We start from the raw sequence: 26162 nt of genomic DNA on the forward strand, positions 1-26162 counted from the left end.
GGTATCACCCGAGCGGTTTTATCCCTCATGACTATCATATATCACAACAACATCTATCATCTTGACATTACTCTTTTCGAGTTCACTTGAGAAAAATCGCCTTGGCGTATCTCATCCACAGACAATCGACATCATGGCCTCCTCAGTTCTAACCAAGCTCCGCGCATATACAACGTACAATCCTCCCACACCCATCGCCATTATCACCACCACCACTAACATCAACCAGATGCGACGTTTCTGATGCCCTTCTGAAATTGGGTATCTCCCACGGTGGCTTCCTTCCAAACATAAGCATGTGGTCACCTCAGCGCCAAGAAGGTGACGCAAAGCTTATCGGGCCTGCCTACACAGTCAAGTTCGTTCGGAACAACTACATCACTGCTCCAAAGCCGAAGGAGCACTATGTACGTTACCAAACCCCGTTTAGCCTTCAGATGCTGATAGGGTTAGATTGATACCGTTCCTAAAGATCATGTAATCTTCATCTCATCTCCGCATGGTGTTTTCAATGCTGTGTATGGAGGGCTGATGAGTACTCGTGCCAAATACTCTGGTGCTGCTGGAACTGTCATCGATGGCACGTTTAGAGATTTACAGGAACATCGTGGTCTCGATTTTCCAGTAAGTCAACCAGATATACACCCCCTGCAGTACTAACAATGAGATAGGTCTACGCTCGTAACGTTGGTACGCCGAGTCCCCACGAAGTTGCTCGACCAAGCGAGGTACGTCCATCTAACACAGCCATGATTCAAGACTAATTATCCACACAGGTCAATGTTCCCGTTAAACTCCAAGATTCTGCTCTTGACGTGACAATCAATCCAGGAGATATTATCTTTGGGGATTTGAATGGTGTGGTTTGCGTGCCTAAGGATGCTGTCGATAAGATTCTTGAGCTTATGCCCAAGCTGGTGGAAGCTGATGAGAAGATGGCCAAGGATATTGCGAATGGTATGACTTTTGCGGAGGCGAGGGATAAGCACCGTTGAACAAAGCGTCAGTGTTGTGGTTTTTACATATAGAAATTGTTTCAGGTATAATACCGTAGAAACTCATGAAATTGGGTATGAACCGTGGAGTCAAGCCACTAGATATACAAGTCCCCATTGCTCACAGGTCATAAGATGGATATACCAAAAGATATCTAGCCATCTATCCTAACCAATTGCAACTGCAGAATGGCGGCATAGGTATCCACTGCTCATACCCAATTTCACGAGTTTATACGGTAGAGCAAACATTGCTTTCTTAACATTGGACCATCGAATATGGAGGATAATTCTTCTGTCGCCCACCTGATATTTTCCAACGAACCAGTTTCAATTCCTGCAGAGCTCCATTGATCAACAAAGCCAGCCCAGTCCAGATTGTTCAATCTCCACCGAAGCTCCATCAAAGTACCTGTCCAGACCATCCAAGTACCGGCGAGTCCTAGCGCACAACAAGCTTTTAGCTCCCGCTGATCCAGACGTCAGGATGGACATGATGACTTAACGGATACAACTCCAGAATCTTGATTTTGCGGTGGTATCTAGTGTCCACTTTGTGGATCGATATTGTGGTCACGTTTTGTGGTTTGGATCGGCGTTATGGATGTGGATATGGTGATCGAGAACTTTGTGCGTTGATGTGAGTGGCGTAACGGTCGGGCTGAATTGACTTTGAGCAATACGTCAAGGCGCGAAGATCTTCTCATTGCCAGGTTAGAGGTTGATCACAGGGATACAGCAACTTCACATACAATGGTAGGCGATGTTTGAACTGGATAGTATCTATTCTTCAACCTCAATGACAAAGATTGTGTGACCTCTAGATAATTCTCTCTACTCTAATTCCAATGCATGCTAAAAACAAAAACAACGCTATGACTTAAGTAGAATTAGAATTATCAGCACAAGAGAAAGCAGCAGAACCGCCCTCCTTCTTGTACGAATCGATAATTCCAACAATGGATCCATAAGTACCACCAATCATCAAGAATGTGCCCGACACAATGACGAACACGCTGAAGGCTACCATGAGGTACCACTTCATGTTAGGAGATCGCTTGCCCTTGGCCCAGTTGTCGTACAGCCACATGCAGCCGTAAAGCTGGAACGACATCAGCGTTCCGAGAAGGGCACCGACGAGAGACACAAGGCCGCCAAAGACGGGAATGCCGGATGCGATCAGGTAGGCGATGATGGTGGTGGTGAGGGTACAGGCGATCCATGTTCCCCAGTGCACAGCGCTGTTGGAAGCAAGATGCTTTGTGCCGCGGAGCATACGGACAAAGACGTACTTTGCGGCAAAGTGAATGACCAGGACGGTAGTAGCCAGAAGACCGGGCAGGGAAATACCGTAGGCGACGCGCTTGATCAAATGACCAGCGGATCCAAGAGCAGGAGACGCAACGTACGATCCACAGTAGAGATACACAACGCATCCGATGACGATGTAGGTAATAGTAACACCAGCTTGACACACCATCAAAGATCGGGTGTAATGAGCAGGGTTCTTCATCTCAGCGGCGATGGAGAAGAAACCAGGTGTACCAGCGAAGGCAAAGATAAGCGAGGAGATGGACGAAATAGCCTCGGTGAAGGAAGGGTTACCGAAGGCGCGCCAGTCAGACTTCCACTCGCTGTCCTTGGGAGCATCGGCGGGGCGGTCTTGGATGCCTACTGCGATTGTCACGGTGAAGATGGCGGTCATGATGCAGATCAGGCCGACCCAGGCGAGCATGCTGATGCGACCGAGTGTGCGCACGCTGGCGAGGAGAAAGCCGCAGATAGCTGCGACGGCGACGAAGGCGGCTGTGCATGTGCCGTGGAGGGAGACGGCGTTGAGACCGATTGAAAGACCCAGCATGCCAGATCCAGCGACGAAGATCCAGTCTACCACCATTAGCATTCATTCACCAGGAGTAATTGGGAAGGGAGGACATACAGAGACAGAAGGCAATGCCAAAGATCTCACGACCAATGCGTCCAAAGATGAGATATCCCGCATCATCAATACCGTACACCTGAGGATGATTCCTCTTGAAGACGCCAACCATGTAATCGGACCAGGTAGTTATAGCGGCGATGATGATGAGGCAGATAATTCCGGGGACGATGCCGAGGACGTCGAAGACTGCGGGGATGGACAAGACTCCGAGACCGATTTGGGTCTTCATCATGAGAGCGACGGTACCGATCCAACCGACCTGTATATGTTAATATGGGGATATACTGGGAGTGGGATTGGGGGAGGCGTACAGCTCGGTAGTTGGGACCTTCATCAGTGATTTCACCAAAGACATCATCGTGGACTTGATTGCCGTGGGCGACGGAGGGAGTGTTGTTGAGCTGCTGGTCTGTTTCTAGATCGCGCTTGAGATCTTTCTCTGCGAGGTTGTTTTCGTAGTGCGACATGTTGACAAAAACAAAGTGACAGGACTAGACAACTCAATGATTGAAGGGTTGAATAGTAGTCAAGTCAAAAGAGAAGGGACTGAGGAGAGAGGGAGGGAGAGGTTGAAGAAGAAGAGAGCGTAGTGTGGAGGTGGATTAAAATCTGGGGATAGTGGACTCATCTTATACGGATGCAACAGCAAGAGACACAAGAGATAACAGGCCCGGACGTAACCCTGGAGTCTAACTTTTTGCCCCCCTGGTAGCTAGACAAAACCACGCTATGGAGTCGATCCCCGTGTTGTTTTTACCAAAGGGGGGTTAGTCCCACTCAGCTTTTGTAAAGCTTGCTGAGCTTCAAATCTCGCCCCTTCGCGATGTCCGTGATGGACAAGCTTCACTCCGCAGTATCCGTTGTCTCGACTCTTGTCTAGATTCATGTGGAGATACTTGATCACTTGGCAGTAAGGTCTCCCCACGGGGTAGAACTGGAGAAGAGGGTCAATCGCGCAATCCATCACTGAGCGCAAAAACATCACGTAAAAGAAACAAGGAGTTCTGGGGGAAAAGGTCTGAGCTATGACGTTGTGTCTACTCTAGCGGTGGAGATCTTGACTCGCTAAGAGTTTTCATTACCTACTAACTCAACCCCAGCTCAAACACAAAGAATCGGGTCTCCGCCCGCCATCTCCAAAATATGGGGTCTACCCCAAACCAAGGTTCAAATGTCGCTCCTGACAGTATCCTCTTTTTGTGGAATATCCCTGAATTATCCCGCATCTGCATCTGTATCAATTGAGTCCACATGTCCCTGAAAGATAGAGGATAATGATACTGTCTCAATGTCGTGGGTAAACGTTTGAGTTGGAGAATGCTGACCGGCATTACCGATGAAAATTTGCTACTCCAAAAGGTAACTTTCTTAAATGGGGTATACGCTTTCATTTGGTTGGCCGATACATACCGAATCCAGGCAATCCATCCCTTGATAATTTGGGGTTTGTCCGTGCCTCCTCCACGCTTACTCTCCTAAGATTAGACCCTCTTTTCCATCGGGAAGTCCTCCGCGGTATCAACCAGTGGGTATCAACGGTTTTTGAAACAGAGTTTACAGTGACGAGGCATTTTCGGGGTACTACGCAGACGCGTCAATTAGATAACGGAAATCGTCGGTTTGTTATGAAACTATCCCTTTTTGGTAGAGTGTCGTGCGTCTTCTCCAATTTTTTCACTCAGCCGTTGTCACCCTGTCCAGAGGGCGCAGAGGCCCTGTCAGCTGTGAATTGACGCAGAGTGTTGGCTGATTCATGCAGCGGAAACGTTTCCGATCGGCGGCGCCGAGAAATAACGGGTGACCTTCCGTCTATAACGTTGTTGCTGATATGATTGATGGGTTCATGCTGGAATGTCCGAATGTGGTTATACACGGGTCGTGTCCCGATTATCATGCCACTCAGTCTCACCATAAATATGGTCTGCTTTCTTGGCTCATGCGTGGTTATCAGGAAGTTCGGCTGGATATTAACTTGTGTGTATGACAGTGTCATCAACTCGTGGTAATTGATCCTTTATTGGCCCTGACCTGGGCTATCAGATAAGGTGATATCGACTCTTCAAATAGACCTTTATCGGGTTCGCAACCGATGAGATATATAATCAGCAGTATCGCGATACTTGGCAAGGAAAGACTTGGATTAGCTCAAGCGAGACCAAGGGGCTGTGCAAGCTGTAACACCATGAGCTTCCGTGGAGTCTGTATCCTGTGGGGAGCGTCAACAAAAGCCGTGCTCCTGCTTAGTCTCTCATGACCTTCCAGATGTGTCCAGGTTGTGAGCTCAGCAGGGTATGCATGGTGGCGGCTGTTGAAGAGGACCGCCGTGATAAAAGGGATGAGGAGTTGGAATACGACAGATATTTATCCTTCACGCATCTTCTCAGATTACTTCAGAGACCTCTCAGTCGGTTCGAGTCGGCCTTGTCAAGGTCATATGACCTTCGAAGCTGTGAAAGGGGCAGGTGAACTGCATTCCCACGATGGAGATGTCAAGCGGTTCATGTTGGTCTGATACGTGTCTGGATTTCGATCCACTTACTTTCAAGAAGGTCTACGAAAGAAGTAATTTACCGCGGGGAGACAAGGGTCTGAACAGTTCTCGTTTGTGTACAGATATAGCACAAGGCTGCCAAAGGAAAAGTAATCTAAGCGCTGGTCTAAGCTGGCTTAAAGTGACCAAATTATTTCGTCCCTTATGTTCTCGGCGACCAATTCCTAACACCCTGATGACGAGAAACAATAACATTTATTTGACAGCATACAATGAAGCACGATGTGGTCAATGACCCTAGATTTTAACCCCTGATGCCAAGGCTGGGCAAATGCTTGTTGCAACCACAGAGATCAACTTGCGACGCCATCCCGCAGTCATGCCAGCGGCAATCGTCGGCCTCAGGGTGTCAGAAGAATTGGCCGCCAAGAGCACAAGAGACGAAATAATTTGATCACCTTATGCAAGCTTAGACCAGTTTTTAGGTCACTTTATTTCAGTAGTCTAAGACTAGCGCTTTATTGATCTTCTCATGTCAATATTGGTCCTATCAGTACAATTTCCGCTGTTATGAATATTTCCTTTCCATGCCAACATTCTATCATCAGTGTCATCACTTCCAGTGTCGTCCAGTGTCGCTTGCTCAATGCCCATTGAAGCACCAGGCTGCGCTCTAGGCTGTCCTCAGGGCTGCCCTCCAGGCTGGTCTTCCAGGCTTTTCTCCAAGCTGTTCTTCAGCACCAAGCTGTCCCTCAGACTGTCCCCCGGTGAGCCCCGAGACACGATTCCGATCTTGAATAAGGATCTCGACCAACATCTCCTAGATCCAAAGGTCCATTTCCGCTAGTGTCAGCTCATTGGCCTTCTGATCCTCCATGAATTTGTTGAAATGGTGTCGCGCTGACTGACGGAGGCGTGCGCCGTTAATCGATATCTGGTGGCGGGGATTTCGAGTTTTTAGGCAGGCGGCAGTCCAAACGATACGTAACGGTTTGAAACGGGGAAGCTGTGCCTGTTGGTCCGTCATGAGAGAATCACTCGGACCTACCTCGATAGCTAGCTAGTTAGCTTGGAGCCTAGATCAGGGTAAGAAACGGTCACTTACAACGAGAGTCACTCGGGATTCCTGGCCCTGCTAAGCGCTCCATGCGAGAGACAACGTCATCCGGTGAATTGAGGAAGGTGCCAACATCGATGCCATCCTTGTGCAGGACTTGTAAGACAGCCAGGTCGGCCACAATCTGCTCTCTCAAATCCATCAAGATCCTCAAAAACTCGAATGGGTCGGAAGTGGCCGTTGGGGAGCCATCTGGGAATAACCGATTCAGGGCGCGTGTAAATGCGATATGACGGGGCTCAGTCGTTCCTCGCAGAATGGTTCGAAGTTGCTCCAAGTTTCTGAAACGAATCCTGTCTTCCTGTATCGCATGCTGGATCCATTGCTGGTTGGTAGGCGTTTTGAGTTTGTTCCAGATCTCGTCGATTGGGAGGAAAAGGTCAATGAAGTTGTCATGACGTCCGTCAAAAATATGTGTACCGTTGTCGGCAACGTCAGGTGCCATGTTCTCGGTCGTGGGCAGGCCATTCAAGTCGAGACTGAGCGCCGCCAAGATGTCGGGAGAAGTCTCGTTCATTCTGACCCACGCCAGTCTTCGGAAGAACATCATCCGCCAAATACCGAATGGCACGAACTTGGCTTGTCGGCGTTTTTCGGGAAAGTGCTTGAACGATATCTTGTGCATGGATTCAAGGTGCTCTCCGTTGGCATTCGGGAGGCGAAGCATGTTGGAGTGAAGGACTCGTCGAGTTGGGGCATGATCAAGGGTGGAGGGAGTGTGACGGTCTCCTGACAGTGCAAGCCTGGCAATGAGCTCTCGCCAGTCGTATGCTTGAGGGCCGGCCATGATGAAGAGTAGTGTCAAGAAAGGGGAGATATTTGTGTCAAGAAAGAAGATACAGTTCCAAGAAGTTGTTGATGATTCTGTTGATGGTTCTGTTGATGGTTCTGTTGATGGTTCCGTTGATGATGATGGAAGAATCAGGATTAGTCGGGTGGGAGGGGAAAGGTTTTATCATCAGGCAGAGGGGGTGCCTGCCTCCTTTGTTGTGTCTGTGCCTACCCAAGAATGAGGAAGGCAGCATACGAGGGAAAGTGCACTCTAGGAAGGCACCACGATCAATCCCAGCCCGCAGGGTGTCAGGAATTGACCGCCGAAAGCATAAGAGATGAAATAATTTGGCCATCTTATGTTGGCTTAGGCTGCCACTTAGAATACTTTATTCTGACTTGAAATTATATTCTAATTTATTAATCAAATGCAAATGACATTGGGACTAATATCCCATGGAGTATTAAGTCTACTGCGCCGATAGATGCATCAACCTCTAATAATTCCCCTCGTGTGCCGCCATTCTTCCTTCCCTCTGCTCCTACATGACGCGTCACTGATCTTGTTCCTTCCCTTCACGACCAACTCTTCTTCTCTCTGGTTCCATTCCCTTCCATCAATCCCCCTCCTTCTTGTAAACAGCAAACTCATCAAACAGCGCAACTTCCTCAAACTTCTGCGCCACAGCCTGAACACCAGCCTCATCCGGATTCGTCATAGCCAAATCAAAATCCACAATGAAATTCGTCTGAATGCCCTCATGCGCCAATTCATGATGTTTCCCACCCGCCAAAACCTCCGCCATCAGCGTCTTAGCCTCTCTATTACTCATCAACCCACTGTTTATCGCCATGGTAAGAAATGCTTGTATGACGTGCGAAAAGATCGGATAACCGACGTATAAATGCTGCCAGTAACGAATGCAGAGTAGAAAATAAAATTTGGAGGTTCTGTCGTGGGGGGGTACTTTGCAGATCGTGTTGGCGATGTGGATTAGTGATATGTTTATGTAGGGCATGTAGCTGTTGGGCATTTTTTGCGTGCGATAGAGAATGACTAGGCGTTTCATTTGGTTGAGGGAGGCGGCGAAGATTGTCTTGGGGGTGCTGTCTTGGGAGTTGAAGGAGCGGAGTTTGTAGTCTTGTTGGGTTTGGGCGAAGGGGCGGAAGATGTCGAGGACTGCGCAGTGAAACCACATGCTGGAGGGCAAGTCAGTAAAGGTGTCAAGTTCTGAGCGATCGGTAACTTACTGAAAGAGAAAGATGTGCTCATGACTGTCCTTGTTCCACGCCATATCTTTACTAAGAGAATCCGCCCAAAACAGCATCTTTTGATACTTCGCTTCTGCAAATGCTATCGGAACGCGGTCGAAGATGGGTATCCTGTCGTTTGCAGAGTAAACAGCCGCGACTTCTTCTACTATTGAGAAGAAGTGACAAAGTTTGGTGAATGACTTGCCCATGTACTTCGGCAGGGGATGGTCAGGCCAGGCGTGGTCTGGATAGTCGTCTCTATCGGCACCGGGTACTGGAAGCGAAGGAGTGTGCGAAATACTCTCGTCGTAGAAGAACATAACATGTATCGTCAGCCAATTGTATGTGCTCCACGCCACATGAGCCGTCATCCGAAGCAAATCATCGGGGAGTTTTCGAAAGGCTAATAAGGAGGGACTATCATGAGGTACGCCGTATAGGCCAAGCCTTCGTCCCATATTACGACCAGCGCTCTGAAGTTCTTTAGCTAACGCATCGTTTCCACTAAAGAAACAACCCAGACTCAGAGTGTTGATAGCAGCCAGCGTGAGGACATCATCAGATGATCCTTCAGCACGGAAGAGTCTCTCAGATTCTCTGAGGAACAGAGTTCCGAGCGGTACTGCTGTGAGATCTTTTGCGGTATAAGCATACTGCAATACGCGTGAGTTGAATGGCACTAAAGACTAGACTCATGTGTGACTTACACATGCCACGTATAGCATCGCTGTAACGAGAAACGAAGAGCAAAACTTGGGTCTTCTGTCCACAAGACTGTCCAAAAATAGGTCCGCATCGATAAAAGCAACAATCGTCTGATCCGTCTCCAGATACAGCGATATCAAAGTCGCAGCCGAAACATCGCTAATAGGAACTTTCGTCCAGTACGAAATATCAAGGTCTTCCAATCTAGAATCGCAATACGGTTCAGACCCAGCTTCTGCAAGAAATACAGGCGTATTCGAAGGTTTTCTCACAAGACTCTCCGAATTTGAAAGCGTCGAAGAAGGCGATGCAGGTTTCTCCAATGGCGAGATATTAAGCCCCGTGATATCGATAGGCAATAACGTAGGATACACAATTCCATGAAGCGCTGTGAGCTCAAACTCAATTCGAGAACTGGTGGTCGGTAGTAAAGCCTGAGATGTCTTGTGATTCGATAGTCTGACTGTGCTCAGTGGGGAAAAGGCACCACCTGGTGACCTTAGCTGTTGCAGAAGCTTGAGAGCATCATGTTCGGGAAGTGTTTTAAGTTGATCAACAATATCGGCATAGTGCTTGAAACTATTCTGGAGAGTATCGAGCTGTTTCTGAACCTTGATGGTTGAATCCACCGTTTTGGGTGGAACTCGGTAAATGCATGATAAGCTCCGCAATCGACACTGGTCACATTGAGGTTCTGCACCGTTACACTTTAACTTGTCAGCCAATGATTTAAGTCAAGTAAAGTTAAAATCATCAGTATTACGCGTGACTTACGGCGCGTTTCTTTTCGCGACAGGGATTACAAGCTACCCTGACATGCTGGCGTTTCCTCTTGGCGATACGATAAGAGCGGCCGAGAACGAGATGACCTCCTTCTTCTGATTCGGGAGAGTTGTCGTCTCGAGGCGCAGGCTGGATCTGCCTGAAAGTGGCTGCCATACTCGTCTCACTCTGGCCGGATGCCGACTCATTGTCGTTTTGATAGGCTGAGGCTGGGCTGAGTTGCCTAAATTGACGAGTCCGTGATATGAGCCTCTGTGTGGGGTTTGTTGGGCGTGATGTGATTATGAGAACATGGATTAAAGTTCCGGGCGGAAGAACGTTGATACGAGACAAAGTTCAGGGTAAGTTGAGTCAAAATGACAGAAGAATTAACCGCCAGAAGCATAAGGGATGAAACGATTTGATCATCCTTTGCTAGCTTAGACTAATAATTAGACTACCTTATTTTTACTACATGAGTCTTGGTGTTTTGACATCTTGTCGCCTGTTATGAAGCTACCTCCCTTACCTGGTGGCACAGCTGGGCAGTTGAGGGGAAACTGTGGTGGGTTACACAAGATTGACCAAAATGGCATTCTCAAAAACGGATGGCCAATTGCGGTGCTGTCAGAAATGCCGTCGGACTCTTGACTCGTGTGTGCCACGTTACCGTTCAAACCTGAATCTTGGTCGCTGACTAACCCATCTAACTTTTCTTCACCGAGGTCCCTTCACCGTCTAACCTTGAAACAAAGAAGGCTGGAAGAAACATTCAATGCATTGACGATCGGATAGCCACTCGGCGTTTATGCAAAACCTCGCCCTCGCGCTTCGTGGACAACGCTAGAACTCTGTAAAGAATTCCACGACGAACCAAAAGAAACGGAGTCACCGAGGTTCATTTTTCCTCCATCGGCGTTAATCCCCTTTAGGTAAAGTAGCCGAGCCGCCACGTTTATTCTATCCGCTCCCTGAACAAGGAATTAATTAATTTCTTACCACATTCTAATCAAGATAGAGATCTGACAGCATGTTGCACTGAATTCTCACTGTGTTAAACTCAATTTTGGTCATGTTAAAGAATTTTATCACTATGATTGAGAGTTTAGATCACCATGGAATGTCATCATTCATGAGGTCATTGCCGCTTCGGGAAGTATCACCGTTTACGTTGTGGATCGTAACGCTGTGACGTTTTCTAGTTGTTGAGAAAACTTCAATGCTTTGTTCTTACAAATCAAGCGGCGTGAAATAGCCTCGGTACGTGGCCGCGCCACTTTGACGTCTCGATTTGGGTTCCCACCAGGCGGAATTCCGCCAGCAAAGATGAGGTGTTCTCTAGACCATTTCTAGATATATAAGGACCCTTAACTACAGTGACGTCGTTTATATCTCATTCATACTCATATCATCTATACCCATTCATATATACCTACTCATACATCTCATCCTCTTTACTCTTTAATCTTACACCCATATACATACACATAAACCGCAATCATGGTTCAGAACAAGACTCTCGTATACAAGAAGATCCCCACCGGTCTCCCCGTCGCCGGTGAGCATCTGGTCATTGAGGACCGTCCCATCGATATCGACCAGGCTCCTCAAGGTGGTGTCGTTCTCGAGCAGCAATATGCCTCTTTCGACCCTTACCTGCGCGGAAAGATGCGCGACACCACCGTCAAGTCATACGCTCCCGCCTTTGAGATCAACGATCCCATCAACAACGGCACCTTGAACAAGGTCATCAAGAGTGACTCCCCCGACTTCGCCGAGGGTGATCTCGTCACCGGCTTCCTCCCCATTGCCGAGTATGTCCGCGTTGACAAGGAGACCATCCCCAAGGTCAACCTCCGCAAGATCCAGAACCCTCACAACCTTGACCTCGGTCTCTTCCTCGGTGCCCTTGGCATGCCTGGTCTCACCGCCTGGTCTGGTCTCCACGAGATCGGTCAGCCTAAGAAGGGCGAGACCATCTTCGTCAGCTCCGCTGCCGGTGCTGTTGGTCAGATTGTCGGTCAGATCGCCAAGCGTGAGGGTCTTACTGTTATCGGCTCCGTCGGTGATGACGAGAAGCTCGACTTCATCACCAAGGAGCTCGGCTTCGACGGTGGTTTCAACTACAAGAAGGAGGCTCCCAAGGACGCCCTTCCCCGTCTTGCCCCCAACGGTATCGATATCTACTTCGAGAACGTCGGCGGTGACCACCTTGAGGCTGCCCTTACCAACATGAACGTTGGTGGCCGTATCCCCGTCTGCGGTCTCATCTCCGAGTACAATACCCCCGCTGACAAGCGTGAGGGTATCAAGGGTCTTATCAACTTGATCGCCAAGCAGATCAAGATGGAGGGTTTCCTCGTCTCTCACCCCCAGTTCGGCCCCAAGTACTACAAGGACCACCAGGAGAACCTCCAGAAGTGGCTCGGCGACGGCAGCGTCAAGGCTAAGCTTTACGTCACTGAGGGTATTGATAACGCCGCTGAGGGCTTCATTGGTATGCTCCAGGGCAAGAACTTCGGCAAGGCTGTCCTCAAGCTCCGTTAAGTTAATGACATAAATGAACGTTATGAAAAGGGAATAGAAGGGATATAGAAAAGCATTATACCAAATAAAAATTATCAAAATAATCAACTCGATTCGTTGAAACGTGATGTATGCATTGCAGCCAGCTTACTATGACATCCTGGAGAGTGTTAAAATCGCAGTGCAAGTCGGGATACAAGGATTAATTGTGTTAAACAGTCCAATCGGGAGGGAAATATTGAATGTGCATGGTAAAGAGCCAGGATAATGCCTGACAAGCACACCGTCTATCATGATGATCCCGTGCTTTTGGATAGATATATCAAAGACATGTAGAATTTCAACCGAAGGCATTCTCTTATGTTGACTTCACTCCCCACTCAGCCTCATGTTGAAAGTCTTCATCTGAGGCGCCCTGAACTTGTCGTTGCTGATGGTCACAAGTTTGGACAAACATCCAGTGTGTTCGAGGAGAAGGGTGATCGTAGGGACTTACTACGAAAACCTTGATACTGTCCATCACATTCTCTTTCTCAAGATGTTTGACAAGTGATCGCCGTCTGCAGTAGCCTAGATGCTTTTCAAAAGTCATGCTCGCTTTGTACAGACGCAGTTGGAGTCTTGGGGCGGCGGCACAAGCTGAAAGGATGATGATAATCCACAGGCAACGTGTTAATACTCAAATTGAAAGACTATTGTTCTATAAACAATCAACCAGCCGCACGAGCCGGGACGGTCCAATTTATCTATCAATTATACATGTCCCAAATCTTATCCTCGTGACTTCATCTCTGTTTCAAAACCAGCCAGTACGCCCAGACAATCATCAAAACGACGATGCCCCAATACATGCAGAATGCTAATAGTCTATTCAGCGCGAGCTCATGCCTCTTCGTCTTGCTCAGAGGAATTCTCATCTGATCCCTGCCAATCATCACTCTCCAAGCCATCGCGACGGATGAAGAGAGACGAAGCCCAACCGAGAATGGCTAGGCCGCCAAAGACACTCCAAGCTATGGCTTCACCCTTGGGTCGAATGTTGATGGATAGACTGAAGAGACCGCCGGATACGAAGGGGCCGAAGCTGCGACCGAGGGCGGAGAGGGTTTGAGCCATGCCGTTGAGACTGCCGAGGCTGGAATGCGATGGTGCGGAGTTGGTGATCTGGAGTTGTTAGTAAGGTTCAAAAAGGTACTCAATGGAGGGACTTACCAAAAGCATGACACTGGACAATCCACCGACAGCGCACATGTTCTTGAGGATCAAGACAAGTCCAAGCTCAATGTACAGCCACATCTTGCCACTTCCGACACCGAACAAAGGCTTGTCATCAGCGTAGCCAACCCAAGGCATAAACAGCATGCTAATACCAAGTCCAAGAAGCGAGATCTGGTAGGTACCAAGGTTACCCAGCTTAGTCTTGAGCTGTTGAAACAGGAAAGCCTGGAAAATGCAGCTCGCCAACCCTGCGATACTCAAGCTGACGCCAATTCTACTGGGCAGCAAGTCGCGACCGGCAGGTGCAGGCGTCGCAGCAAAGATAGGGTACAGACTGTTGAACGAGATGTTGGACAGCTGGAACACGAGGTAGGTGAAGAGGACGAGGATGGTGGTTCGGCTGAGATCCTTCCAGGCGGACAGGGCGGGGTCGAGCTTGTCGCTTTCGCCAGAGTCGGATTCGTCGTCGTCATCTTCGGAGTCGGAGGAGGGTGCTCGACCGGAGGAGAGAAGAGGCTGCTGGGTGTGCGATCGAGGCCAGCGCGCGCTCCAAGAAGGACGTCGTGGGGGAGGAGCGCGTGAAGGGAACCAGGAGAGGATTTTCTCAACCCAGGCGGGCTTCTCAAATGCGACTTGGGTCTTGTCCAGAGTCTCTTCGAACCAGATGCTGACCACAATGACGCTGATAGCGAGGAGACCAGCGGATAGGATGTTAGGAGCCAGATACGGGTATTTGCTACCCATTCGTCCCACGAGGATACCGCCCAGAGCAGGTCCAGTGATGCTGCCGAGGGAGTAAATGACAGGCAAATAGGTAAACGCGCGGCTCTGGTTGGACCGGTCGGTAACTTCTCCCAGAACTGTCGGGACGCAAGCAGCGTTTCCGTTGAGCAATCCCATCATAACGTGAACGAGTACAATCTGCCAGTATTCCTTGCAGAACCCAAACACGCAAAAGCAGCCCATAAGCGCAATTGTGCCCATGATCAGAACCGGCTTTCTGCCAATCACGTCCGAGGCATATCCCCAGAGGAAATTTGTCGACAGCTGCGCCAATGCGAATGAGCTCGCGAGTATTCCAACGTATAGACCGGCTTCATCGTCAGGGATGCCAGGCATATTGAGCACCATCTCGGGAAGGTACGGGGATATCGAGTTCAGCGCGGTTTGTTCGGCAAGGGAGAGGAAGGCCAGCAACAACAGCTGTCGGACAGGCAGCGGCGTCTCTTCGTTATCATCTTCATCATCGGAATCGCTCGCATTGGAACCAGCATATGGTTGTTCGAGAGGAGTCTTTGGCGGCGTTGTAGGAAACGTCTGGTATCGATGGGATTGGCGTCGCATATTGCTCAACGTGGGGATCGGCGCGCCAGCGTGGAATGAACCTGAAGAGGCTGTTCGCTCAACAGCCATGGCTCGCCGGGCGGCGCTGGAAGAGTTATTTCGTGAAGGCGCCATGGTTGAATGGCTGTAAGAGTAGCCTTTTCCTCAAAGCTTGTCGCTGAAGATCAAGCCTCGGGGTTGAATGAGTGGTGACGTAGGAAGGGCGAGAATTGTTATGGCGGGGCTGACACGAGCCACGATGAGATCAAGGCTAGACGCGACAAGGGCATTTATTTGCTAGGGATCGCTCGGGTAGAGATCGATCATCAAGTCTCTGAAGGTTTGATGAGACAATTGAGATTGACGGATTGTTCCTGTGGCTGGAAATAATATTCGACGAATATTCCGAAAATCGGCCGATCGCCCTTTTTTGCTGGTTCAAGGCAGGTGCAGACTGCAGGTGATTGCACCTTCTAATTTTGATCGCGTGAGCGCAAGGTACCTGTACGATCACTGATGTAATAGCGGGTCTATCAGCGTCTTCTGGCCAATCGACTTTCGCCGTTAGGATTCCACCGGGCTAGTTTCTCCGGCCAAACTCAGTGGGAGAAGCTTATCCAAGTTTGTTTTGTCGTTCTCTTTGATGACTCTCTTGACCGGCTGTCGATCTCGATCTTGGCGGTGCAGCCGAGAGGCGCATTTGCCAGCATATGTCACTGTGTCGTGTGGCTGAGGTATTAAGACAACTACCCTGGAGTGTCATTGGCTAGGATTCTTGTAATATACTTGAAGTATTTCAACGACAAAGTTCAATTTTGTTATTCATTATAAGGAATTACTGCTCAGGCTGTGAATGCCTCCTCTCCGACTCGACATATGACGGCAATGAACTGGAATATCTCGCACTTCTCTCTGGGAGCCCAATATCCCCAGCTTCGGGCTGCACATCTCCTTTCTGATCCTCCATTGTGAGCTGCACTGGCAGTACCAGCTTTAGGGTTGTCGATGCAACATTTATAGTTAGATGTAATTGGTATGTCCTGGCAACCAGACAAGAATAAAAAGTAGGCAAAAACATTCTCTTATCGCTCGCAAAATTCGTGATGGGTATCTCGATATGGCTGGTGAAACTCTCGATAGTATCGGTGACAAGATTGTCTGTTTGCTTTGGCGAATCCTTCTCCCAGCTCAATCTGACCTCAGTTTTCTCCAGCAGAGCCTCGGAGCCATTGTAGCAGTCTATCGCGTTGACGATGTGAGGGAGTTGTTGCATGGGCTCATCTTGTGACCATGTTTGTGACTCAATCTGTGCAGACACACTGCATGTTTGCGGCAGGCTAGTCTTGCGATCGGACAACTTCAATCTGAGAGATGTTGCCACCGTCGCAGGATGAAAATGTTTACCGCTGGAGTCAACAATGATCGCAGTGGGTTGATCGGCGTATAATGTGATTTCACCCGAAGAGCGACCAAAGATACTGGATTTGAGCTGTTTAGATGACCCGAACTTGAAATTCCGATTTGCTGTGGGGATTTTCAGATGCGGGTGTTCGACATGTCCTGGCAAGAACTGAACGGTCTCTTTGGCTTCCATCCTAGCATACTCTGGGCTGGACGAGTCCCAAACTTGAGCAATAACACCGTAGTCAACGCGCACGCCCCTTGGGATCATCGCATCACTCTCCCAGCCGTTGATACTGGGTGGAAGATGGGAGTGCATTTGGCGTGTTTCTTGCCATATGACATTATGTGAGCAAGCCTCTGTACCGAGGCCATTGGGAAGGACAAAGTAAAACGGAACCGTGTAAGTCTCATTTGGCTGAAGAATCTTACTCGCGGGTAATGTCGCCTGGTCAATTGGCATTTCCAGGTCAAGTAATCGATGCCATGTCTCAAATGATAGACTGGCGTTAGGGCGCTCAACGCTGGAGTCGCAAACAAACTTTATCGAGATCTTGGTGAAAGGAGTCCGCTTCTTGGGCTTGATGTTGACAGTGCCCATAACTATGGAGCCAGGGCGATAGCGCTTTGATGCATAATGATCTTGAATATGAATGGTCAAGCTATTTTTCTTAGGGGATAAGATGGAATTAAGGCTCTGTAGGGCTGATGGATTGAACGGGCTAAGCACTGGGCGGGTCTGGAAAGGGACGCCGGTTCTTTGAGTATAAGGAGGCTCCATATTGACGATGTGATATTGAAGTGAATTGATCCGACATTTTGCATTATTTGGCCTTATTGTTATACAATTTCAGGCTGATCAGGCATCTGCACTTTTCTCTATGAGTTGTGTTGATTGACCAAGCCAAGTGACTCACGAATTCTGCGTAAGACTGGTAATCGGCTTGATCTTACCCGACTGCAGGCCTGGGAATAACATGCGCGTCGTTACAGACCGCGTAATTGAGTCACTGTGTGTCGCAAGCACAGTCATCACTAAGATTTTTCACCAGCTAGCCAATTAAAACATCATTAGCGTCAATAGTGTTCACATTTTATGCACGATGTTAGTGCAGTACGGCACGTATGATCCGAATTAAGGTAGTGCTCCGTCCAGGCTGATTAATACTCAACAACGACGCCAGAGATCGAAGTGATTTCATTGGAGGAAAAAGGTATCGCGACGAGGCTCTTGGTGGATGACAGACATATCCACGGCAGCGGAATTCATAAGTGCTCACGCAACTCTCTTACATTACCAAGTCAATGGTGATAGTTTAGATAAAAATGTTCAATATCGCTTACGAATCTCGAATTGTACTCATTGCACCATCGATATCGTCACTGTACGGTCGACAGCCTACACAGAGTGCAGCAGCCGCAACGCGAAATGACATGCTAAATGTAGGCACAATTGGCCTAGATTGATGACTTTGGTAGAGCTAGGAGCACAATTGGTCTTTATATGGTAGCCTGCGCCTTGATAGCCGCTACCTCTAGACTGGCGAAGTCGTAATCTAGCAGCCTGGAGGTGTTAAACGTCCCCCTATGTGAGATATCTCGACTGCAGGAATCTCTCTACAAGCACCCCACGACACTATACAAAGATCTTCCGAGCTTCTTGCTGAAGAGCATATGTTTGTATCACCAATCAAGACTTCTTGTCGCAATGTGGGACATGTTAATGTATGGCTATTGGGAGAGCTAAGTTAAGTCCATCAAAGATAATGAGGATACGGTTGAGCGAGACCCCGACCAATACAACGCAGCTGAATTTGGAAAAGGGATCGAAGCTGCTTCTACGACTGTAATCAGGATTTAGGAAGAACTTGAAAGAATTAGAGAGATAAAACGAAGGATGATAAATTCCACATGGAAGCTGCCATGAAAATATATACATATATACAAGAGAAGACGATAGAGACTAGACCTTTGCCCAGTAATCAGTCAGTCTGGTTTGTGACCCCCTCGAATCCGGTTTGCATAAGTAATCCAGGACCGCTTTGTGCCCTTCTTTCTCCGCTATGTCAATTGGTGTTCTGCCCTCGTTATCCTTCCTGTAAGGATCTAGTTGGCGGCTCACTAGAAACTTCACGAGTTCGATTCCCGTCCCATAGTCTTCTTCATAAGGGAAATCTTTGCGTCCTTTTTCTCGAGAAAGTGTAACTTCCTTCGGCTGCAAGCCAGCTGCTTCGTGCAACGCCGTTCTTCCATCGTTTGCTGCAATGTTGCAGTCTGCTCCCGCCTCTGCGAGTCTTTTCAAGGCGTCCAGATTTCCCCTCTCACATGCCAAATAGATTGCTGTCCTACCAGCTTCATCCTTCTTGCCCGTATCGGCGCTCAATTCGAGTAGCTTGTCCATGACTTCCAGTTGGTTGTATACAACAGCTAGATGAATTGGTGTCCATCCAAATTTGTCCACGGCGTTGAGCTGGCGAGGAAAAGGTATGAGATTCAGCACTTTCCCTCCCATTACGGCCCAATGTATTGGTAGACGTCCGTTATAATCCACTGTTGAATCCGAATTTTCGATGAATTTGTCCTTTGCTGTTAGCATCTGCATTGCGCGGAACAACACGAGATCTGTATGGCGAGCAGCCAGGTGTGTGGGGGTAACACCGTTCCAACCTTGTGCTTCGAGACTCGCTCCCCGACGTATGAGCATTAACGCAATTTCTTCGTTATCTTGCTCACAGGCACAATGCAGCATTGTATAGCCACGAAAGTCTCTCACGTTCAGTATGACGTTTTTATCATCGATGTACTTGCTCAAAAGTGCTGTAATAAAGATCTTATCTCCCTCTGCCGAAGCATAATGGAGGGCAGTCCAGTTACAAATATCCTGCTTGACGACATACTCAAGACGCAGATACGGCATATCATTGAGATCCAAATTCTTTATGTCGGCTTTGCACATCGTTGTGTGGTGTAGCTTTGTCAAATGAAGGGAGGTTGGAAATCGCAATGGCTTTTTCGGAGTCAGGAGCTCCAATGGCTCACCTTCCAGCATTTGACGAGACTGCTTCTTGTAAAGATAGGAAAGATAATTTAGAAGATTGCGGTCCTTCAGCTTTGAGACACTGTGTCTGAGCTTTTCAAAAATCTTCTGAAGTCCCAACGGTATCGGCATGGAGTTTTCCATTTGAATTAGATCAATTCTCGTACGTGTCTCCTTGAGAAGCTCTACTTCCAGCGCCAGATACCGCTCCCAGATACCTGTATTACTGTTCTCATGTTTCACAGCCAAGCGTTGTAGTTGCCATAACCTATCATCAAAATCATAAAAATCATGATATGAGTCGATTGATTTGATGGTTTCCGAAGACACCTTGTCGAAAAGTGCTTGTGGAAATGGCAATTTCTGGGCCATACTGAGAGATGAAACGATGCCAATCGATGCTTCCTGTTGATTTCCGAAGCCTAACTCACAGAAAGCTTCTGCAAGTTCAGACAAGTTTTGGTTCCATAGATAGTAGTTTGAAATTGGAAAAAGCTTCGTGCCAACTGGCCGAAGTTCTGTCTTGCCTAGTATAGGCCCCTCTAATGTGTTTGCTGCTGAGCACATAAACGAGAAAAGCAAGTCCTTAGCATACAATTCTATTAACGAATCGCGAGTTTTGAGTGCAAAGGAATTTGGAATAGAATCATCGTGATGGTAAAAATCAGAGGGGGCTGCGACCACGGTATGCAATCCACGGATTTCGCTTCTTGCTGGCCCGACAATGGCACCGTAACCGACGATTCTACTGGAGTCCACTATTGTAGACCTCAGCGTTTGAGGAGATTTCTTGGTGGTTCCTGGCTCGTATTCTCCGATGGAAACCTCAATAATCGTGCCAGTATCTTGTGATGCCCACCATTGAAGGTCCAGAGACAACAACCTGCTCTTCGAACCAAGCAATCTCAAACACGTTTCAGGACGCCTTTTTCGAAGCCAAACATCACCCTCCCTTTGGTCTTCGTCGCGAGACGGTGGCTTCCTTTGTTTGATAGTATAGCTCCACAGTGACAAACATGCGTCAAAGTTGTCCGCCAACACTTTCCAAGAGTCACCATTATGGCATATGTCGAACCATACTTGTTGCTTAGACTGGTTTGGTCGACAAGCGCGACCGTGATTAACGTCCAGGTACCATCTGTAGTTCTTTGGTTCCTTTTCAAGAGGAAATAAAATATTCATGGCCTTTTCGATTGCCAATGCGAGATTGAGGGCTATGGATGTTGTTTCGCTGTGTAATCCGGCCAGTCTGCAGAGCCCCCGACGCATTGTCATGATATCATGTGCTTCTGAGTTTTGAGATGGTGTTGTGTAAATTTCCGCGAAAGGATTGTACCGCACTGAACCACCGGTGCGGACCATCCAGGAGCCGGGGGATATGTATTGCTTTCTCGGATCACTGGCCTCCATGGATATCACAGCAGTTGAAGCGGCCGTCGTATCGGCATTCGAATTGTTCGATGGTCTTTCTTCACCACGGGCCATCCTGACTATCTCCCAGGCTAACCAGTCCAGTTCGAAATCAGGAAGAAGTTTTGCTTTTTCAAAAGACTTCGTAAATCCTGGCCGAACTATTGCTCGTAGAAAGGTCATTATCGCAATCGCGATAAGTTGAGCCAATGTTGCCCATGAATTCATCGCCCTCAAGCCGATAAATTGCACGACGAATCCAATAAGTCCAATGACAACCCCTACTGTAGTCTCGATTCGTATGATATTAAATCCCAGTACTTTTACGTGACCTTGCTTTCTTCGAGACATAGTAATAACTGAGCGTGGGGTAGACGGGTTTGTAGCAAATGAATTGAAAACCCGATCGGCAACAGTTTGTTCTTGTTGAACCCAATACATCCAAATTTCGAACTTTTCTGTCGTTCGGTAACTCGTCTTTACAGTACTGGATTCGATGACATGCCCACAAATGATCATACCAAGTACGAGAAAGCCGGTCCCAGTTATTGCCATTGGCGCAGCATGAGTAGCCACCGGCTTGTCGTCCCGTTGAAAGCGCGACTGGAAACTGGGATGTGTCATAAGTCCAAAAAAGATCATCACAGCTGACTGTAAGATAATCCCTATTGTTGCAACGAGTCGTATCCAGGTTCGATTGTGAGTGTTTTGCATATTGAGAGAAATGTTGGGTGCGTCGAAACTCGTGTCATGAATGACTGTCAGAATAGGCTTTGTTTCAGTTCTCATTTCTGCCTGTATGGAATCTTCTAGGGCTTCTGAGTCGTTCTGAACAGGGAGATTATCTGACGGTCCATGTGATGTGCCCTGCTCTGTGTCCACACTTTCTCCTGCTTTTGAGCCTGCGGCCAAGCCCAAAGGTCAGCGCTTACTCATTTGTAAAGATAATACTGTCAGAATATTTGGGGCAGCTTACTGACGCCTCTGAAGGATAGAAACCTGTTTCGAAGGACTTTCTTTCTGCTCAAAGACGTAGTTGTTGCTCGTGAATTACTGCTTGGGCCATGAGACTTGGGGCTGGCCTTTTCCCTCTGTGAAGAAGTCTTCTTCTGAGGACCTGGATAAATATTGGCCTCTTTCATCGATTTATCTGTACCCAGTATTTCACTCACTGGTTATTTCCTCCAACAGACCGTCCTTGACGGCCTGGTTCAAAGTCATGAACCGTAACCCGGAATCTTTATTTGGAGGGGAGCCCGCAGGACCTTTTGGAAAAAGGCAGATGTATTCCCAAACTGGAGCAGTTCCTTGGCTCCGCACAATGCTGGTACCATTATATAGGTCACAGACCTCGCGAGATGTAGATGACATCAGTTCTATCTCAACGTCGGATACGTTTTCTTTCGCTCTCCCCACCACAGCTTTAAGCCATAATGGCCCTCCAACGCGGATAGTGCTGATAAGGATAGTGATAATACCCAATGGAGCCATTGCCAAGGCTATGCAGTCTGCCCAGCCGAGTATTTGACTCAAGAATTGAGTTGTGACGCGTTCGCCGAATAACGCGATAATGCTATATATGATCAGCACCTATAGTAGAAAATACATCAATGACGGTGTAGTTACGGAGCTAAGTCTGTGAACAGGTTGTTGGTGAAGTCATCGAAGTCGTCCGCTTGACCAGGGCATATTAGGAACAGTACAATAATTCCCGCCCATCTCTGATGATGAAACATTTTCTTTTCAGGAAGGAAAAGAAACCCCCGGTAATTTATCCGACGAAGGACAGGTCAAGACGCGAAAGTGATAAGAAATTACTGCCGTAGACAGTAGGCTCAGAAGATAAAAGATTTTCAATCAGTCGATAGCAATGCTAAATCTAAGCCGGCTGTTAAAAGGGTACATGGGCGTAAGGTGTATTTAAGGGTCAGCAAAATGAAAGAATCAGGTTGCGGAGCTCGCTGAGAATGGAGCCTGTCAGAATTCGCTAACGCAAGGTCTGCAGCAAAGTGTTTGGCAGGACCAATAACTGAGGCAATTTCAACCCCACAGCGGCTGGGATGCATGTCCACTGGAGTTCATCACTTTACGAGCAAATCAAATATTTTTATGTACTGTAACAAATGAAATAAGGTGTGCATTTTATTGAAAATTGCTTACTCCTAACTGCTAACCAAATTTTCCTATTTTGATACTAGGAAAAACAGTAAGATAACTCCTTTATCTCTTATTTCTCCTTGAAGGTAATTTAGAAATTTAATACCTTCAATAGCTAATCCCTTCAAACTATTACAGGCCCCCATGGCAGGCAACGAACACTTGGTGTTCCCTATTTATACTCCAATTCAAGAAGTGAACCATGGTGGAGATAGAATCAAGAACGCAATCTTTAGTATGGGATCCGCGCTATTTTTGGAAGCTTCATGCCAAGGCGTAGAAATAATCAGGGCTGACAAGACGGTCACGGAAGCCGATTTGAAGACCCAGGACATGGTGGCTACATATACGTTCAGCTTGATCTTTGGGCTGTATGGATAAAACTTTACTCTTTGAATAAATACTGATCCCAATCTCAATAGTATGATGTGTCGCCTATTGATAAACATATCAGTACTTTATTATGAGAATTGGATTTTTTATGACTGCCACAACGTATCTCCCGCTCATTGTGTTGATTTGAACTGTACGACTTGCGAACTGACCTTTAAAAATCTCAAATGGAATTAAGAAAAAGATATTAAGACTTCTATAAGGCTAATTGGTAACAGGCGCAGCACAACTCTTAATGCTTCGAGCGATACTTCTACTCTCAATATTGATTCATGCCGAGGGCCTCTTCAACAACTGAAGTACAAAACTACCCCTAAGACTCTAGACAATGGTGAAAGTGCATTCAATATAAATTCCTCCGAGTCAACTTGACCCCATCAAAGAAGCTCTGACGGCTGCAACAGCCTGAGCGCTTCGCCCCTCTCACTATCACGAGGTTTCGTGACCCTGGTCAAGACATCTGAGGTCTGAGAAGGTCTAGACCACGAACAACGGCAGCAAAGTGGACTGTCCTAATCACCGAGTGGTTGTAATAGGCTACATGGTTAAGGCTCACGACCAACAACCAATAACCAACAATCAACAGCCAATAGCAAGGACCTAACACCTTAGGCAACCAACGACCGGACTTGGCGAGTGGAGCAGGGAGTAAGGTAGAAGGAATATCGCGTTGTTTATATTCGCGCTATCCTCAACAACTCTTTGTCTTTCTCACCATTGATCTCATTCGCCTATTTGCTTCATTCGTTGCCGAAGATCCAGAGTCTTGCGTGCCACTATTGGAACAGAAACCATATCGGGCTTCATTGATAACGACATGTATATCTCTAAAGCTGCTATTTTGAGCTCTTATCTCTCGCTGGCCTCTGCTACAACTGGTCAGTTTTCCAATTTGTTGCATTATACTAGTTACTCACACCTACAGTGACATTCAATGGATACTATAGCGACGACTCAGTGCCCGTCAGCGAGCTGGCCTGTTACAAGAATGGAGAAATCTTCAAAGATCAGGACTGGATGAAACTAGGCGATATCACTCCCACCATTGCTGGATTCGATGGAATCGACGGTCCGAACTCTGAGTTGTGTGGTACCTGCTGGTCCCTTAGTTGTGGATACACGAGTCGATCGGTACTTGTTCTCGATGGCCCAAGAGGTGGTTCTGGCTTTACAACCTCATTTACGCTGATGGACTCCCTTACGGGTGGCAAAGCAGAAAAGCTAGGTCGGGTCAATGTAACTGCTTTTCAGGTGGAGCTTTTGAATTGTGGCATTGCTACTGAACCAACTGAAGAGGAGATGAAGATGGTTGTTGGTGGTAATTGGTACTCGAATTGGCTCTACGACCTCTACAACAAACACATTCTCACCAAGCAAATTTGAAGATCATTACATACCAGGTTAGCAATAATAATAATAGAGGAGGTTGTGAGGCTTTATGGAGAAATAGAGGACCTAGTGAGCTCTTATCTCGGGTGCTTGTACCGGTCTAAGTTGAACCGAGTGGGGATCTCGGCTTCTCGTTGCGATCCGTAGCGCCCGACGCTGCATTATCTGAACCACACCTTTCAGTTCTTACACCAATGGGCTATGTTCGGCAGTTGCAGGCATCTGATGAATGGTGGGTGACGGGTGTCTAGAAGGGCTCTCATGCAGCCGATCGATTCTGGGAAATCGCATTGACTGCTGTATAAATTCTATATTCTTGGCCATCAGTCCCTATATCGTCTTCTACTAGGTTTCCGAACGGGAATATCGTCACTGAGACCTCGAGGAATAATCGCAGTTCAAGCCGGTCGTGCTGAATAGGGAAGCCAAACTACGATGTCCGTAGCTCGTGGCTTATGTCTCGCGGATAGCGGCGCACAAGGCCTTTTCGGCAGTGATCTGAGTTGAACCAAAATGGAGTTATTCACATTGAACACTGACCAATATAAGTGAGAAAGCGACAAAGTCCATGGCCCATAGCTCATGTTCTGCAAACAGCGACTCATTTACTCTTTGACAACTGTTCTGAATGGAGTTGAGAGAGAGCTGACTGCGCTGAACAGCAACCATGTTTCAGTGACCAAGCACCTGATATTACCACCTGTAGTTGTAAAAGATGACTGTGATGCAGAACGCCTGAAGTATAACGTGAACAGAGTTACGAGATAAACAATATAAGTTAGTAACTGGCCGTAGACAGTCCAAACAGAAACAAATAGAATCACCGATAACTACAACATCTTACCAACATCTCAACAAATCAAACTAAACTGACCAAACCATCCCGAGATCGGCACCTATTAAAGGCTCTACCCGTGTCCCAGAACACAAGCGCTGGCGATGCCAGAACTGCAGGTTTACCAATTCAATGGAGCAAATTCATTGCTCACAGCCACGCTGCGGCGTGCGTCGCGACAAGGGCGCACATGCACTCACGATCAACGACCTCAGAATTGGAGAACTTTTGACCGTCTTTGCTGATGGCAGTGAACACTGGTTTTATGACGAGGACACACTGACGGCCATCCGACTCCTCGCTGCTGCCGGTTAGAGAGTCAGAGGTAAGGTTAGGCGTAGACTACCAGATCTGCAAGGCGCACTCAACACATTATTCCTTTTGATCAGATAGGTACTCATAGACCTTTTGCTAAGCAAGGTTCAACATCAAAGGT

The 26162-nt window shown here is 47.7% G+C and overlaps 9 protein-coding genes across 9 annotated transcripts; 3 read left to right on the forward strand and 6 right to left on the reverse strand.

Annotated features, from left to right (window-relative positions):
• Nucleotides 1-133: 133 nt before the first annotated feature.
• Nucleotides 134-995, forward strand: B0J16DRAFT_312793 (ribonuclease E inhibitor RraA/Dimethylmenaquinone methyltransferase; the record flags this gene model as incomplete). Its single annotated transcript, XM_046125073.1, has 5 exons — nucleotides 134-174; nucleotides 230-407; nucleotides 454-624; nucleotides 672-728; nucleotides 777-995. The coding sequence occupies 5 exons, from the start codon at nucleotides 134-136 to the stop codon at nucleotides 993-995; spliced, it is 666 nt and encodes a 221-aa protein (XP_045988069.1).
• Nucleotides 996-1753: 758 nt separating this feature from the next.
• On the reverse strand, nucleotides 1754-3528 carry B0J16DRAFT_365776 (transmembrane amino acid transporter protein-domain-containing protein). Its single transcript, XM_046130051.1, has 3 exons — nucleotides 3249-3528; nucleotides 2935-3196; nucleotides 1754-2882 (listed from the first exon to the last, which is right to left on the reverse strand). Exons 1-3 carry the CDS (start codon nucleotides 3402-3404, stop codon nucleotides 1876-1878), a joined length of 1425 nt encoding a protein of 474 aa, XP_045988070.1. The 5' UTR covers nucleotides 3405-3528; the 3' UTR covers nucleotides 1754-1875.
• Nucleotides 3529-6248: 2720 nt separating this feature from the next.
• Nucleotides 6249-7332, reverse strand: B0J16DRAFT_390356 (uncharacterized protein; the record flags this gene model as incomplete). The annotated part of the gene is made up of 2 exons (XM_046131870.1): nucleotides 6249-6472; nucleotides 6534-7332. 2 exons carry the CDS (start codon nucleotides 7330-7332, stop codon nucleotides 6249-6251), a joined length of 1023 nt encoding a protein of 340 aa, XP_045988071.1.
• A 216-nt stretch (nucleotides 7333-7548) lies between these two features.
• B0J16DRAFT_408164 (uncharacterized protein) lies at nucleotides 7549-10307 on the reverse strand. Its single transcript, XM_046133010.1, has 4 exons — nucleotides 10050-10307; nucleotides 9278-9982; nucleotides 8568-9223; nucleotides 7549-8516 (listed from the first exon to the last, which is right to left on the reverse strand). The coding sequence occupies exons 1-4, from the start codon at nucleotides 10212-10214 to the stop codon at nucleotides 7934-7936; spliced, it is 2109 nt and encodes a 702-aa protein (XP_045988072.1). The 5' UTR covers nucleotides 10215-10307; the 3' UTR covers nucleotides 7549-7933.
• A 747-nt stretch (nucleotides 10308-11054) lies between these two features.
• B0J16DRAFT_325972 (uncharacterized protein) lies at nucleotides 11055-12666 on the forward strand. The gene has a single exon (XM_046125942.1). The coding sequence runs from the start codon at nucleotides 11538-11540 to the stop codon at nucleotides 12582-12584; it is 1047 nt and encodes a 348-aa protein (XP_045988073.1). The 5' UTR covers nucleotides 11055-11537; the 3' UTR covers nucleotides 12585-12666.
• Nucleotides 12667-13155: 489 nt separating this feature from the next.
• On the reverse strand, nucleotides 13156-15552 carry B0J16DRAFT_277253 (major facilitator superfamily domain-containing protein). The gene is made up of 2 exons (XM_046123798.1): nucleotides 13776-15552; nucleotides 13156-13727 (listed from the first exon to the last, which is right to left on the reverse strand). The coding sequence occupies exons 1-2, from the start codon at nucleotides 15237-15239 to the stop codon at nucleotides 13446-13448; spliced, it is 1746 nt and encodes a 581-aa protein (XP_045988074.1). The 5' UTR covers nucleotides 15240-15552; the 3' UTR covers nucleotides 13156-13445.
• Nucleotides 15553-15865: 313 nt separating this feature from the next.
• Nucleotides 15866-17298, reverse strand: B0J16DRAFT_325974 (uncharacterized protein). Its single transcript, XM_046125943.1, has one exon. It carries the CDS (start codon nucleotides 17284-17286, stop codon nucleotides 15940-15942), a length of 1347 nt encoding a protein of 448 aa, XP_045988075.1. The 5' UTR covers nucleotides 17287-17298; the 3' UTR covers nucleotides 15866-15939.
• A 1126-nt stretch (nucleotides 17299-18424) lies between these two features.
• On the reverse strand, nucleotides 18425-22655 carry B0J16DRAFT_390360 (uncharacterized protein; the record flags this gene model as incomplete). Its single annotated transcript, XM_046131871.1, has 4 exons — nucleotides 18425-21854; nucleotides 21929-22069; nucleotides 22125-22525; nucleotides 22579-22655. Coding segments are annotated over 4 exons (4005 nt in total), but the record flags the coding sequence as incomplete, so codon positions are not given.
• Nucleotides 22656-24213: 1558 nt separating this feature from the next.
• On the forward strand, nucleotides 24214-25062 carry B0J16DRAFT_325976 (Cerato-platanin-domain-containing protein). Its single transcript, XM_046125944.1, has 2 exons — nucleotides 24214-24380; nucleotides 24428-25062. Exons 1-2 carry the CDS (start codon nucleotides 24320-24322, stop codon nucleotides 24883-24885), a joined length of 519 nt encoding a protein of 172 aa, XP_045988077.1. The 5' UTR covers nucleotides 24214-24319; the 3' UTR covers nucleotides 24886-25062.
• The last annotated feature ends 1100 nt before the right edge of the window (nucleotides 25063-26162 follow it).

Source organism: Fusarium flagelliforme (assembly GCF_020744385.1).
Source record: "Fusarium flagelliforme strain FIESC 12 MPI-CAGE-AA-0113 chromosome Unknown B0J16scaffold_1, whole genome shotgun sequence".
In the NCBI taxonomy this organism is placed as follows: Eukaryota; Fungi; Ascomycota; class Sordariomycetes; order Hypocreales; family Nectriaceae; genus Fusarium; species Fusarium flagelliforme.